This window comes from Cucumis sativus, chromosome 5, assembly GCF_000004075.3.
Source record: "Cucumis sativus cultivar 9930 chromosome 5, Cucumber_9930_V3, whole genome shotgun sequence".
Lineage (NCBI taxonomy): Eukaryota > Viridiplantae > Streptophyta > Magnoliopsida > Cucurbitales > Cucurbitaceae > Cucumis > Cucumis sativus.
The window spans coordinates 5,142,584-5,159,164 of NC_026659.2; the positions used below are offsets into that span (position 1 = coordinate 5,142,584).

Consider the following 16,581-nt stretch of genomic DNA (forward strand, 5'->3'; position numbering starts at 1 on the left):
GTTTGGTTTGGTTGGAATATGTGATTCTTTCGTTTTGGAATATTCTGAGTGAGTAAGTGAGAGGTAAAGGTTATAAAGATAGCCTGTGGGTGGAGCTCCATATATATTATAATACAACCCACTTGATCCTTCCAACGCCTCTATTCGGCTTTATTTTTTCTTTTTCTTTTTTAAACATGTACAAAACATCCTATAATATTCTCATTTATCGTTACAAATAATTTTATCTAGATTTAACATAAAGTCAAAGATGAACGTAAAATTACAAAAGTTATCTCGTCTAAAATGGACTTCACATAGACAAGAAACAAAATATCAATGAAGTGTGAGCAAAATAGTTTGTCCTGTCTTTGGAGAGTGAGTTGTCCCGTTCTTTGGAGCTTAATTCTCTGTGGCATTTATGATCTCACACCTTGTCTGACTTGATCCAAATTTGAGAGTCTTATTTCTTATAAATAGATAAAGAAAATTTAAATTATTTTTAATAGAATGAGAGAAATGCCGTAGGTTTAGCAACATGATAGTTTCATATAAGATAAGTTCATCTTCTTCCCTAGAAAGCTTGATGTGACCTATTTGTGCTAAAAATTAATTAACTTATGCATCAAATAGTCTGTCATAAAAACTTTACATTTAGTGTGCTATCTAATTGTTTTGCACATGATAATTTACAAAGGTAAGACGAATCTCTTCTTAACTAGATTTTGTCAATGTTAAACACGTGTTTTTGTAATTAGTTGGAAAAAATTCAAAACTATTAAAATTTGAAAAACTAAGAATCTTTAAATTTTAGTGTTTGCCTTTCAAGAATAAAATGACAAAAAAAAATAGCAAGTATTCTAAATCAAAGGAATCAATAGCATGACTAACTATATCCAAAAAGAATCAAACACGTACGTGCATGTGTGAATTATATATATCCAATTCAAACCTAGATAAGAAATATAACGATATCGAGCTTAATTTGAAAATTCTAAAGTATGAACGAGTATTATATAAGGTTAATCTTTATAAATATAACAAACTGCACAATAGGTCATTTTTTAAAAAAGTTTTACAAGTTTGTTCATTTTTTATTCATTGTTTTTCTTCTCTTTCCGTTCTGCGATTTTTTATTCTTCTCATCGTTTTTTTATCTTCTACCGTTTATTTTTTAATTTTTTTTCAAAATATTATTTGGTTCAAGTTCGTATAACAAATATAAAAGGTCTATTTATTTTTTTTAAAATTGTTATTTGGTTGTTTCAAATATAAAAGATTGTGAATGTTTTTTTGAGATATTGGATAGTTAAATCTATGATCGTATAAAAAAATAGTCAAATCTAAACAATCGTGTACAAATAATCTTTAAAAAATCGTTGTAGCGAAATCTAAATGATCATTCTCCAAATATAAATAAGTACAAAAGAATATTGAAAAAAATTGTTGAGATTCGACAACTTAAATTAAAACGATCAATGTAAAACAATCGTGTACCAAAAAAATTATGAAAAAAAAATCATTTAGAAAGCCAAATCATGATCAAATTTAAATGATTGTGTAGGAAAGAATAGTCAAATCTAAATATCGTTTTCCAAATATATTAGTCATTCGATGTTAATTAATCCGTACACTTTTTGAATTTTTTATTGTAAGCATGTGGCTTTTCCGTTTTCGAAATTATTGTACATGGTATAAATATTTTTCCGCTTTGGTTATATTTTTGAAAAGATTCCATTATCTAAATATTTTAGCTAAAATAAATTAGGGTAAGTTATTTAAGGGCGGGTCACGATTATTCCAATTCCAAGAATGTATATGTAGGAAATGTTGCCGTTTAGAAACTCATAGTTTGGATTGATTATTTATACAAAAATAAGTTGTTTCTTTTTTCATTTTGTGAAAAAAAATAAATTTGAGTACGAGTTTACATACCAAGTTGGTATTACCAAGCCTAAATAAACAGAAACATGAAACATGAAGTATGTTAGAGGCAGAGTAATTCAATTATTGTATGATAAAGTTAGAAAATCCCATCATAATTACCACACATGCACTTATTTTAGAAGAACAAAAGTGTACAAAGAAGAGAAAAATATTAAATAAGGCAGACTCCATAGTCTAATTGCATGAGTTACGTATTTGCATATATAAATTTTTTTTCCATTTTTGGTTCAAATTTATCATTCTCATTTTTTATTACATCTTTCTCATTTTCAATTATGTTATTCATTAGGGGCAATGACAGATTGATAAAAACATTTGGAAAAATTAGGTCCATCCTCAAAAGTCCAATTTTGAAAAAGAAATTGAAACTCAAAAGTTTAGAATACACTCGTATATCCATGGACTTTTGATGAAATTTGATTGCTAGCTATATGATTGTTATTTAATTACATTTTACTTTTTTTTTAACCATTTTAATTAGTCTTCTCATATATTCATTTCAGTACTATCCCATTGTTATTTGATTACTTTCTTTTGTCATAATAATTTTTATTTGTTATTTGATGGTTGTTTAATTTTGATTGCTCTTTGATATTGATAAGATCATACATTTATTTGTGTTTCCTTAACTTCATGTGACTTTAATTTTCTTTTACCAACATCGAATACCAAATCAGAATTTTCAAGATTTGACTTGAAAATTAATCTTGAAAATTTGAGTATTTTAAGTACCAAAGTTTCATGTTTGCTAATCTATAGTATATATAAGAGCTTGGATGAGGAGAAATTTTTTTGTCAATTGAAAATGAATTAGATACTTAACAAAAAAAAGAACTTGTTGGAAATAAAAAATCATGCAATAAAACAAAAATGAAACACAAATATTACGTGCATGACACGTCTTAAAAACTAGTTAGAAAATAAACTAGCCTAACTAACCTAGAATAGCAAAACACATTAGTCCGAGATATTTTAAAATTAAAATAATAGACCACATATACATTGACAACAAAAAAACACTTGATCCTTGATTGGCAAACAACGCTGATGACAACATAGTTTCTTCTTGACAAACAACGCTGGTGCATCCTAAGGGGACACACTCGGTCAAATAAAGCTTTTGTCTAGTAATTCCTGCACTGTACCTTAAGCTCTTTCCAACTTTGTAGATGTCATTATGTACGAAGCTCTCAATATGGGAATAATTCATGACTATTGCTTCAAACTTCCTCTAGAAAAACGTCTGCATAATCCCTCACCAACTGGTTCTGATGACAAAGAATCCTCAGCTTTCCTAGTGTCTACTATACTAGCCAAGATACTCCAAGTACCCTGGTTGAGCAGCTTGTTGGCTTCAGAACTAAAATCACTTTGGGCAGAACCACAGTCCCGACCCCTTTATACTTAAAGTTAAGATTTGCATGAGGATTAAAAACTACCTCTTTGCGGGTAATCTATACTAACATGTAGCTAATTCATGCCTAATATTACATCAAAGTCACGCATGCCTATGACTAACAGGGTTACATATAATACATGATTTGCTACCTCTACTGACATGCTTTTATCTTTTCATTTGACAACAAAATCTGTCAAGATGGAGTGGACAATGATAAAATTCAAAGGCTCTCCAAACTTTAAATGCCTAAAGTTGAATTAGTCATATACTTATTTATAGTACAACTATGCATGTTTTATTTAGTTTTTAGCTGCTGTTGATGTCGCTACGTGTCTGATACGACGCGAAACGGTCGAGTTCTCAAAAGAATTAGTTTTAAAAGAAAATAAGAGTCGCTACCAATCTTTTTTATGGTGTGATTGGACACCGAAATAAAGTAAATAATTTTTAAAAAAATATGGTCTACGAAAACTTGAGTTGATTTCGGGAGTCATTTGTGTATGAAGAAGGTATTGGTACCCCACAACACCCATTTAAAAAACGGTGGCCAAATTTTAAATTTTAAATTTTAAATTGAAAATATTCTTTAATTTATTTTAAAACTAATGTCTTATTTTACCCCACATTACTTCAATATTTGAAGCAATGATCTCATAAATAAGTGGAGAACATTCCATCAATTAGACTATATGAAAGAAAATTTTCTTGGCTCAAGAAAGTGAGAAATTAGTACAATTTCTCAAAATTCGTTATAGGAATAGTATTCCAATAAAAAGATTTAAAAAAAAAAACATTAATTAAAATCATTTTTTCTTAGGATCAAATTTTGAACTCCATAAATGTGATTCCTTACTTCAAGAATTCTAGAAAATTGGACTCTCAAATTTCCTAGATTCCGTCGTAGGATTTTGTTTAAAGAAAACAATATAAATTATTAGAAATGATTGACTTAGGTAGTAGTAGTAGTCGTAGTACAATAACAATAAAACTTTCTCGCCCTCGTTCTTTCCCTCTATGTTTTAGAGGAATGAAAATAAGGGTTAAGAGTTGTGATTTAAAAACAAAATAATGAAATAATGATAAATAAAAACATCTTCTTTATGTCTTTTTCTTTCTCCTTATTTTTTAGAGAGAAGAAAAAGGCTGAACGTTTTTATTTTTCTAAAAAGAATAATAATAGTGACTAAGATTTTTTTTTTCTCATAATAATATTTTTTTTAGAAAAAAATGTTTTATTTGAAAAGAAAAAAATATTTTCTTTTGAACCTATCTAATCATTTTAAGAAAAAGAAATTAATTCATTTTAGACCAAATTTTATAACATCATATTTTATTACTCATTTTAGGAAAAAAATAGTTTGTTTTAAATAAAATCTTTTAGTGTCACATTAAGAAAAGAAATTAATTTGTTTTAAATAAAAAATATTAATATCACATTTACTTTATTTCTATTTATTTTAGAAAAAAAGAAATAATTTTATCTCATTTATATTATTTTAGAAAAAAATAAAATTTATTTTATACATATAATATCAAATTTTGATTTTATTCTTGTTATTTTTTTTCTAATTTATAGTACCCGGTCTATAAATAAGGACCTTGATCGTTTGGAAAAGGGAAGAAGAAGAAAATTCTTAGAGAGAATCTCTGCACAAAAAGGTGGATTTTTTTTGTTAATTTCATTAAGCTATTGTCTTTGCTTTTTTTTTTTCCTCCTTATCTTAAACAATTCAATCCCATGTTAGAAATAAACTTAGTTGAAGGTTGCATTGGGTAGAGATTTACTTCCAAGGATCTCCACCTCATATAACAAGTAATTTAAATTCTTATTTTTCTTTTATTTCTCTTTCAAAGATCGAGAGAATAAAAGAAAATGTATATGGAAAAATTTATTATCTTCTTGCTACTTTTTACTTTTATCATATTCATTATACATTACTTTTATCTTTTAAAGGAAAAGTAAAAAATAAATAATGATAAAAGTAAATAACAAGAAAGTAACCAAATTTTTCTTATACATTCTATTTTCTTTCTCTCTATCTTTTAAAAATGAGAAAAAAAGAAAAATAAGAATTCAAATATTCAAAAAGCAAATTACTTTTATATGAGGTGCAGATCTTTGCCAATAAATTTCTACAAATGCAACCTCGTTTATTTCAACATGAGATTGAGTTGTTTAAGAAAAATAACAAAATAGATAAAAGCAAAGACAATAAAGTAATGAAATGGATAAGAAAAATGAACATTTTTAAAAATAGCAAAATAAATTAAAATATTTTCAAGCTATAACAAAATTTGGATTCTATCATTGATAATCTTCTATCACTATAGCATATCAATAACTATCAGTGATAGAATTTGCTATATGTTGTAAATATTTTGTAAAATCTACTATTTTTAAAAATTTCTCTAAGAAAAATCCACCATTTTGTTTACTGGCTTTAAATATTTTTTTTCTCTACAAACTTTATCTAATTTTTTTCTTTTACTCTTTTTCAAATGACCCAGGGTTTTTATTTATAGACCGAAGTGTACCATAAATTAGTAATAAAATCAAAATTGGATATTATGTAAATAAAATAATTTTTTTTCCCTAAAATAATAGTAATGAGATAAAATGATTTCTTTTTTTCCTAAAACATATAGAAATAGGTTAAATGTGATATTAAAAGATTTTATTTAAAACAAATTAGTTTTTTTTTTCTAAAATGAATATAAATAAGTTAATTGTGATATTAAAAGATTTTATTTAAAACATTTTTTTTTCTAAAATGAGTAATAAAATGCGATGTTATAAAATTTTGTCTAAAATGAATTAATTTTTTTTCCTAAAATGATTAGATATGTTCTTTTTTGCAAAGAAAAAGCTAAAGTTCACAACAACTCATCTACCAAAAAGATGAAGGCAAAAAGAAGTGATTGGTTAGAAGAAAACTCTACAAACTCTACAAGTGAGGAGTTGGATGTAGAACAAATATTTTTTTGCAAGAGAGATTTGTCAATAGATTAAGTGTCTTGGATATGAAAAAAAAAAAAAATCAATTTGTAGTAAAAAGTCTACAAAAGATTTAAAATCATGGTTTGGGTTATGGTTAATCGGGGTTACCGATTTTTTATCACCTTTATTTGAAATGAAGCAATTTCCACATGACAAAAATAAATAATCCTAATTATATATATTATTAACCCATTTCATCTTGTGCATCCACCACATACCATTAGCTACCACAATTCTCCACATATAAAACCTTACCATGTTTGTCTTATGAAGAAATCAAACTTCACAAGTCCCATCTCCTTTAATGATCTACCTTCTTGTATTTGTATATGATTTTTGCTGTTAAAATATTGGTGAAAAATATATTCTATCATCTTAAATCCAATAAAATAAAGTCACGAACGTATTTTGAATAAATTTGAATTTTACCTATATACTCAAATTCGAATGGTTTTTTTTTTTCTTAAATGATTTGTTTTGTTTTAGATTAAAGAGAAGGGAAAGGAAGAAAATTAATTAAGGGAAATTTTGACATTTCTCCCTTAATTTTGTCCTAAATCTCAACATTTTCAAATTCAATCCTTAAAATTTTTATCCCTTCAACTTTGGCCTATTTTTGACAATTTTTCGAACAACTTGATGTTAAGACAACATTCATACATGGAGATCTAAATAAAGTCATCTACACAAATCAACCACAAGGATATATTGAAAAATATATATAAAAAAGGCAACTGAAGTCATATTTACATGAATCAACCACAATGTTTTACGAATATTTTTTTTATGGTGCAAATTTTTAACACACTTTCTTGTTTTAGCTGTGCCGTGACAATTTTCGATCTTGCATAGTAATAAATAAAGAAAAAGAATAAATAATTCTATTATAAATATAGTCTTATTCAAGCCTTCCAAATAAGAAGAGCAAGTAATCTACAAAAAAAAAAAAAAAAAAGATAAACCTGAATTAGCTACATCTTATACTAACTTAAACATTATAGTGTTTTCAACCATATACTATAGATATATTTGAAGAAGATGCAATGAGTTGTTAACTAAACGTGTACAAACTAAAAATAGATTATCGGGGTCTTTCTTTTTTCACACTCCACACGTTATATAAGTTTGCCATATTCAATATTCCTTTACTCTTACTCTTTCAATACTAATCCATCACTTTCCTCCTTAAAAATTTGTACAATGTCCAACGTGTGTAGAACTCAACAATAATCTGTATTATTTAATTTAACTATAAACCTTCTGAATAATAACACTTATAAAATGTCAATCCACCATACTTTGTCTAATAATTAATTTACTGTAAATATAAGTTATACCAATATTAAATTGATAGTTTCACGATTTTCAAATAATCAACTCAAATAATTAATAGGAAAATTGTTTTAAAAATGAAAAAAAGTTAAAATAATTTTAAATATTATCTATAGAATTTAAAATTTTACTGGTAAATATTTTTAACATTTAAATTTCCTAATATAAATTCATCTTTAATTAAGAAATAAGTAACACTTACTTATTAATTTTAATTATACCCAATAGTGGGGATTGTGTTTACCAAAAGTTATTTTTGAATTTTAATAATTGATTCCATTGTTAGGAAAAAAAAAAAAAAAGAAAATTTACATCACAAAAACATTTAGAAAAAAACAATACATAACATTTTATTTTTATATTGCGAATATAGAAAATAAAACTGAAATCAATTATTTTAAAAGCTAAATCAAACATCAAACTCAATGTTAGTCTTGTTAATAGATTCACGACTAAAATTCCAAACTTCAAGCAAATACGAGCTAGGTGGAATGGTTAAACATCATATCTTCCACCCAAAGATGGAAGGTTTGGAGTTTTGAATCGAGGTTATGCAAATAGGAAAAAGTAATAATAAAAAGGTGATACATCTTCACCCGTTTGATTCTTATATATTCCATACTATTTTATTCTCATCTGGCCTTGAGATAGACATCGACGTGAATATTTAATAAGAGATTCCATAAGCTTGCCAGAATTATACTTAAACAAGTTTCTTAGAAGAAAACAAAAATGGATAAAAAAAAACAACACAAATTACAACCTCTCTCTTAATTAATTCCAATAATATTGTTCTTCATCGTATATTTTGTCATTAATTAAAAAACAATAGGTATATTTGGTTGAATAAGAAAAAAAAAGTTATTTTCATCCAAAGTTGCTTAAAATAAAGAGGGTTAATTGGATAAAAGCCAAAAAAAAGAGTCTAAAATAATGACATATATATATAGCACAATGATATATATAGCTCAAAAGTTAGTAAAAGATTAATTAAAATACTCATGTGCTACCGTTTCTTCTTGTTAGTATTAACAAACCCTAAACTCTATTTCTAGCTTTTCAACCCCGTAACCCTTTAAAGCGTTGGAATGGAAGAACTGAACTTCTTTCGCTCCTTTCCAGAGAAGCAGCTCTTCTTCTTAGTCTCGTGGCTTCGCACCACTACGTGGGCTTCTTCTTCGAACACTTCTTTCTTCTAAAAGAGCTAATTATGCCTTTGAGATCCCTAGCCAAGTTCGAACTAATAGGAGGATTTCTTTGGTCTCGACTTAGTCCCAAAACCTTCAGCCTCTTAAGAGCTCTTAATTCACGAGTCCTCACGCGCGATAGTCTAATTTTTCTCTCATATTACGTTGATCCTTAATAGTCGAGCCTATGCGCTCGCAATATTCTTTGCACCTTCGTTTTCTTCTTCACGCACCTGGTTCGAAGGACTGACTGTAGAGCTATCCAAAAGCTATTAAATAGCCGTTAAACGGTGAAAAATCCAAAATCAGAGTTATTCCTAATGTTCAGTTTGAGACTTCAGTTGAAAGCTATCGTTGATAGCTGCTGTGAGCTTCTATCACTGATATCATGCTATCAACGATAGCTTTTTATTTGAGAAATGTGCTATCAACTGATATCATTAATAGCGACTATCAACGACAACTTCTATGAATGATAATCATTCAAGATAGTCTAATTTTTTATTTGAGAAATGTGTTATAAGTTGCTATTATACTTCTAACAAGTGGTATATGAGAACTTGAATAAATTTCTAACAAGTGGTATTAGAAATAGAAATTTCTAACAAGTAGTATCAAAGTTTTGATAAATTTTTAACTGGAAACAATGTAAACCTTATGATCATGATTTTTTTTTGTTTGATAATAATTTTCCTACACATGTGGATCAATGAATTAATTAGAGAATAAATGTTGTTTATAGGCTACAAGGTTAAGTTATTATTATTTTTTACCTGGACAAAAATTACTTTTACCACTTAAAAATTATATAGTTACAAAATTTTATGGACAGAAAAACTAAATTATTATAAAATTGAAAGTATATATAGACTTAAAATTAGAATAAACTTTAAACTAAAGTTTGAAGACTTAACTCATTAATATCACGAAAGTTCAAGAACCAAACGTGTTTAGTAATCTTTGTTATTCTCAAATTATAGCGTCAGTTCTATCGCTATTAATCTTAATACTACTGGGTTTGACTCTAACCCTCTGACTTTTATTTCTCCATTGTCTTATGCTTTTCCTGCATTTTCTTCTCTTATATTAATGAAGCTAGGATGATGAGAGTGCTAAGAAAGTGTCTACCTAGTGGAGATCTGACTCAACGTATTTTTTTAATATATTTTTTAAAATAATCCTTACTTTTTCTATTGTTTTTTCTCCCCTCCTTTCTCACGTAGACATATGAGACATTTTTAAAAGTAGCAAAATAAATTACAATATTTACAAGGTATAAGTAAATTTTGGATTCTATGAATGATAGAAAACTAATAGATCAACCTTCTATCACCGTTATTAATGCCTTCGAAAATTTTACTACATGTTGTAAATATTTTATCAAATTTGTTATTTTTAACAATCTCCCTTGATAAAATATCTCTAGATGTATATTAGTTTTCCACTTTATCTTTGATTTGTTAAGTTCATAACCATGATGTTAAATTTTTATCATATATCACACATTATTTCTAGTGATATTTTTACATTTTCATGGATTTGACGTCTACAGTGAATCAACAATCTATTGCATCTTAAAAATTCCATGAAACCCGAAAATAAATAAGCAACAAAGACGACCTTCTAATCTATTCTAAAAAATTTGAAAAACTTAAAAAGTAACCCAAGAACGAAAGAAACATATTTTTTAAAACTTGGAAACTAATTAAACAAATTTATTTCTATTATATTTGATTCAAAATTGATTTTAAAGGAGAAACCAACATAGCCAAACAAACTACACTAGAGAATCACATGACATAGACAAACTAGAGCAATCAAGATAAAGAGAATAGAGAGTTGAAGACGCACGATCATTCGAAGCTTACCTTATCATATTAAATTAATAATTGCTATTATAAATTAAATGATCTTGATATCTCATGATGTAGATCTATTATCACACTAATACAACTAAGGGTCAACTCCAAAAACTAATATATAATCTTCAACTCTCTTAAATATACTCAATAAAAATTAATTAAGAAAGTTTTGGATTTGAATCGATCTTATATATATCAAGCCCTTATATCTCTCTGAGTTTCAACTAGTGTGGCCACAATTTTCTTTTTCAATTTTATCTTCTTCTTCCCCATACCCTTCCTCTTCATGTGTTACATGCTTAATATTTTTTAACATTTCCCTAAGTGGAGAGATACATCACGTGTTTCATATATTATTACTAAGCTATCAACATTATGATAAAAAAATAAAAATAGATCAAAAGATAATTAAGTAAACAAAATTTCTTTCGAAGTTTTTGTATAAATAGGACCTTTGATCTTCATATACTTTCTCAAACAACAACCTAAGTTGTCATATATGTGTTTCTTTTAATATAGGAATGGCAGGAAGATCAATTGTGTGCTCTCTAATTTTAAACTTCATTTTCTTTAATCTTTTCAATTGTCAGCTTGTTTCTGGCTCTCATTTAGACAATGATGGTCGAAAGGTAATAATATTACATTCACATTTTTATGTGAAGTACTTATATGTTTTTGTTTTTTTTTAGGGAGATCAGTTTTTTATATTTTTATATATTTTTTCAGACCTATATTGTATACATGGGAAGCAAATTAGAAGATACGAGTTCTACTCCTTTGCATCATAGGGCAATGTTGGAACAAGTTGTTGGGAGGTTTGTATTTTATATATTTATTTATCTATATATTAAGCAAAGAAAAATAAGAAACTATAAAATTTTTGTTATGTTTGTAATTATTTATTGGGACTGTATGATATCCATAAAATGTCAAAAGTTTTTAATACTTTATTGCTTATCTTCTAGCAATTTTGCGCCGAAACACTTGCTGTATAGCTACAAGAGAAGTTTCAATGGATTTGCAGTGAGATTAACTGAAGAAGAAGCTCAAAAGATTGCTTGTATGTATATATTGTTCTAATAATACTTTTTCTTTTTTATATATTTTTAGGTAGTACAAGTTTGTTCAAAGTTGATCACTTTTAATTTATCACATTGCTTTTAATTAATAACAATTTTGGCTATAGGAAAATTTTGGGAAGAAATGTAAATTAATCTGAACTTGTTTAATTAAATTGATTTTAAATATGAGAACAGTGATAATCTCCTTTGAAATTATTTTGTTAACTAAATGTGAAAGATTAATAATATTTTCAGTGAAGGAGGGTGTGGTGTCGGTGTTTCCAAATGGAAAGAAGCATGTTCATACAACAAGGTCTTGGGATTTCATGGGTTTTACACAAAGTGTTCCTCGTGTAAACCAAGTTGAAAGCAACATAGTTGTTGGGGTTCTAGATACCGGAATTTGGCCGGAATCTCCTAGTTTCAATGACACAGATCTCGGACCTCCACCGGCCGGTTGGAAGGGTCAATGCCAAACATCCCCCGACTTTCAATGCAACAGGTGAACACACACACAATTATATTAATAAAGAAAAAAGAAAGCTAAACTAGCTTAAAAATCTTCAGACGAGAATTATGGTTAAGATATAATATAATTCTTTTAGATGTTAGAAATTAATAAGCTAGATACATTATGGATAACACATTAATAGATACATTTCTAGTTTCAAGATACATATGCATTTCTAGATACATGTAATTATTCAAGTACATGAATGGTATGTATTCATGTACTTCATTTATTTTGTGTCTTTTAGGAAGTGTCTCTTGAATACTATATATAGAGATCATTTCCTTCATTTGTATACAAAAAGATAAAAAGAATCAAATCAATAGAAGCAAATTGAGTTTTAGAAAGTAAGTGAGTTTCAAGAGAACAACATTCTTCTCTTGTGTGTTATTGAGTTTTCTAAGAGAACAAATTTCTTCTCTTAAAAGTTTGTGAGATTTAGAGTAAATTTAGAGTGGGCTCGTCAACGCCTCCAACATTAGATTCTATGATGATAGTTGTAAATAGACAAATAAACTGTAGTTAAAATTTGATAGAAGTCTATGATCAATGTCTCTTAGCGTTTATCATTGATAAATTCGAAGCAATCGAAGCGTTGGTTTGGTAGATAAAACACTAGTTCCTTCACCTCTTGATTGATGAAATAAATAAATAATGTAGGATCTTAATTAATTTATTATTAGTTTAGGGCTATTTTCTCTATTTTTCACTATCTGTTTTAATGACCAAACTGATAAATGGTTGTATCTATTAGAAAAATCATTGGAGCTCGAACCTATCGTAGCGAGAAGCTTCCCCCAGGAAACATTCAAAGCCCAAGAGATTCCGAAGGTCACGGCACACACACCGCGTCCACAGTGGCCGGTGGTCTTGTGAGCGAAGCAAGTCTCTACGGTCTTGGCTTTGGCACAGCAAGAGGTGGGGTTCCTTCTGCGCGCATTGCTGTGTACAAAATATGCTGGTCTGATGGTTGCTACGATGCCGATATTCTTGCGGCGTTCGACGATGCAATTGCAGACGGAGTAGATATCATATCTCTTTCAGTTGGAGGGAGTGAAGTGAAATCTTACTTCACTGATTCCATAGCCATTGGAGCTTTTCATGCAATAAAACATGGAATATTGACATCAAATTCAGCTGGAAATGAAGGTCCTGAATACTTCACCACCTCAAATGTCTCTCCATGGTCTCTTTCTGTGGCTGCTAGCACCATTGACAGAAAGTTTGTGTCACGAGTGCAGCTTGCAAATGGAACCGTCTATCAGGTCAACATAATTACTTATTATTATTATTTTTAGTACACAAAAAATGAGTTATATAAGAATTTAGACCTCTAATCTCAATGTAGGTACATGTCCTATAAATTATTCTCTTTTCACTCCATAGCCAAATTGATTTACAAGTTCTTGCATTTAGTTATAACTCACTACTTACTTTTTAGTTTAACAACACTATCTCTGATGAGTGAGTTTTACTCATTTTGACATTAATTACGACTATTGTTGAAACCTGATAGAAATATATATATATTTTGACAATTAATTTTACTGGTTTATGTTTTCTAACCTATGCATTTATTTTTCAGGTCTTTTAACTTCTTTTTAAATCTTTTAATCTGTTTGCAAATCCTATGCAAATCCTATGCATTATAAAATAGGTTGAACTATAAGCAACTTTGATAAGAATATATTATATAGCGTTTTTTTATTATATAATTGGAAAAAAAATGTTTGAAGCTTTTATAAAATTATCATATCATGATTATTGATGGGTGCAGGGGCCTGCAATCCATACATTTGATCTTATGGGAAAACAATATCCTTTGATTCATGGTGGAGATGCACCCAACAAATCTGGTGGTTTCAATAGTTCCATTTCTAGGTAAATTATTAGCCTCATTTTGATCCATTTTCTATCATTAATGGACGTGAAGATTTCCCACCCAGCAAAAGAACACGCACTTCAGCAAAATTCATTCGTTCTCACGTCTAAAATTTAAAATAACTAATCTTTTCCTTCATGAAAACAACAGATATTGCAATGAGAACTCGTTAGATCTGAGCTTGGTTAAGGGAAAAATCCTTGTTTGCGACTCGATATTACGAGCTTCAACAGTGGAATCCGTCAATAAAAATGGTGCAGTAGGCATTATAATGCAAGGCAGCCGGTTTAAGGATTATGCTAGCTCTTATCCATTGCCAGCTTCATATCTTCACAGTACCAACATTAATACACTCTCTTCAACAGCTACCATTTTTAAGAGTAATGAAATTTTGAATGCTTCAGCTCCTTCTGTAGTTTCTTTCTCTTCAAGAGGACCCAATCTTGCAACTCTTGATATTCTCAAGGTTTAAAGTACTTCTAAACTTTTTCTTTTCTTTTGTTAGACATTGCTAGTCTATAAGATCATTGTAAGATTTTTGTATATTTATGCAGCCAGATTTGACTGCACCAGGAGTTGAAATTCTAGCGGCATGGTCTCCGATTGCGCCGGTGTCGGGAATTGCAGGAGATTCGAGAAGTGTCCTTTATAATATAATATCAGGGACGTCCATGTCTTGTCCACATGCCACTGCCATTGCAGTATATGTTAAAACGTTTAATCCTACTTGGTCGCCTGCTGCGATAAAATCAGCTCTCATGACAACAGGTAATGTGAACTGATTTTTTATTGCGATACTTATCTGCTACTTGAACTGCACTTTACTTAATTATTTTTAATTTATTTTTAGTTTCCAAAACTTAACATAGTTTTTTACAACATTAACGGAAGGGGATAACATAGAAATTTATGAGTGCAAATAGAGTTTATAAACTTACTTTCAAAAACCAAATAGTTATAAAAAACAAGGTGATCTTAACTAATAAAACTAAGATAGAGTTGATGAAAAATAATTTGTACGAGTCTATCACATTTGATTATGATATATTAGCTAGTTGAGGTAGAAGTGATACAAGCCAGTTAACAGCAAGTATAGCTCAACTGATATCATGTATATATATGTATTAACAACCTCAATGTCCTCAACACATCAGAGGCTTGATCTCCCACTCCCACCTGCCAGTACAAAAAAAACAAAAAAAATGTTAACTAAACCACCATTAGACCTTTTAATTTACTTCATATTGTTTTTAAACGTCCCATTTTGATAACAAAAAAGCTTTTGACGTGCAGCTTTTAGCATGAATGCCAAAGTGAATCCAGAAGCAGAGTTTGCATATGGAGCAGGCCATATCAACCCCCTCAAGGCACTAAATCCAGGCTTAGTTTACAACGCAACTGAAACTGACTACATTAACTTCTTGTGTGGTCAAGAAGGTTACACCACGGAGATGGTTCGACATATTACTGGCGATAAGACTGCTTGTACTCCTGCCAACTCCGGCCGAGTTTGGGATCTAAACTATCCTTCTTTTGCATTTTCCACAACTCCCTCACAATTAACCATCAACCAATTCTTCACAAGAACTCTCACAAATGTTGAATTCAACACATCTTTATACACCGCTAAGGTTTTTGCCCCACCAAGCTTGAGAATCACAGTGGATCCTCCTTCTCTTTTATTCAATGGAATTGGGGATACCAAATCTTTCAAGTTAACTGTTCAAGGAACAGTGAATCAGAACATAGTCTCAGGTTCTTTGGTGTGGACTGATGGTGTCCATCAAGTGAGAAGCCCTATCACAGTTTATGTTGTCAAAAAAAATTAGTTTGGTTTGTGTGCTTAAAATTCCAAGTTATATTGAATAATGCAATAAAGGTGTTAAAGTATGTTTTGTTGGAGAAACCCTGTGTAAGAAGTGAACAACATTAGCAAACGAAATACACTTCTCAACTTACACATACAATGTGTACAATAGTAATGTTCAAACTTAAAGGTGTACTTTTAACGACTAGAATATAATGACTATAATTATTTTGATTATTAGCATGTGTCTTTATGGAGTTCCATAGCATTGGGTGAACTGTACATCAATGAGTTTACAACTAAAAAGATGGTCCACACCCGGACCTTACCATTGACAACTGCACAAAACACACCAATAAGGATTTAATAACATGAGTTTTGATGCCTAAATACGAAAGCCTATATTGTGCAGTAACTGGAGGGTTTGAGTATTAGCTAGAATAGACGTACTTCTTCCATAGTTATATTCATGATGTATTTATAGGTGTGATTGACCTCGAAAGGCCTCATGGAGTCTTGGAGTTACATTGAGATTATCCTTCGATTTACTGGACTAGATGTGCCTCTCGTCTCGTTCGGTATTTTAGGTAGGGTTGGCTCCAACAAAAGCTAGAGT

The 16,581-nt window shown here is 29.2% G+C and overlaps 1 protein-coding gene across 1 annotated transcript; it reads left to right on the forward strand.

Moving 5' to 3' along the window:
- The first annotated feature begins 11,334 nt into the window (after positions 1–11,334).
- Positions 11,335–16,202, forward strand: LOC101217307 (cucumisin). The gene is made up of 8 exons (XM_031885307.1): positions 11,335–11,519; positions 11,670–11,764; positions 12,021–12,267; positions 13,031–13,541; positions 14,054–14,157; positions 14,309–14,624; positions 14,713–14,926; positions 15,452–16,202. The coding sequence occupies exons 1-8, from the start codon at positions 11,374–11,376 to the stop codon at positions 15,985–15,987; spliced, it is 2,169 nt and encodes a 722-aa protein (XP_031741167.1). The 5' UTR covers positions 11,335–11,373; the 3' UTR covers positions 15,988–16,202.
- The last annotated feature ends 379 nt before the right edge of the window (positions 16,203–16,581 follow it).

Bases quoted from the DNA above. Each gene is read 5' to 3' on its own strand.
- LOC101217307 (XM_031885307.1), top strand. From the start codon at position 11,374: ATGTTTTTGTTTTTTTTTAGGGAGATCAGTTTTTTATATTTTTATATA. The intron at 11,520-11,669 runs GTTTGTATTTTA...CTTATCTTCTAG, and splicing joins TTGGAACAAGTTGTTGGGAG to CAATTTTGCGCCGAAACACT. The intron at 13,542-14,053 runs GTCAACATAATT...TGATGGGTGCAG, and splicing joins CAAATGGAACCGTCTATCAG to GGGCCTGCAATCCATACATT.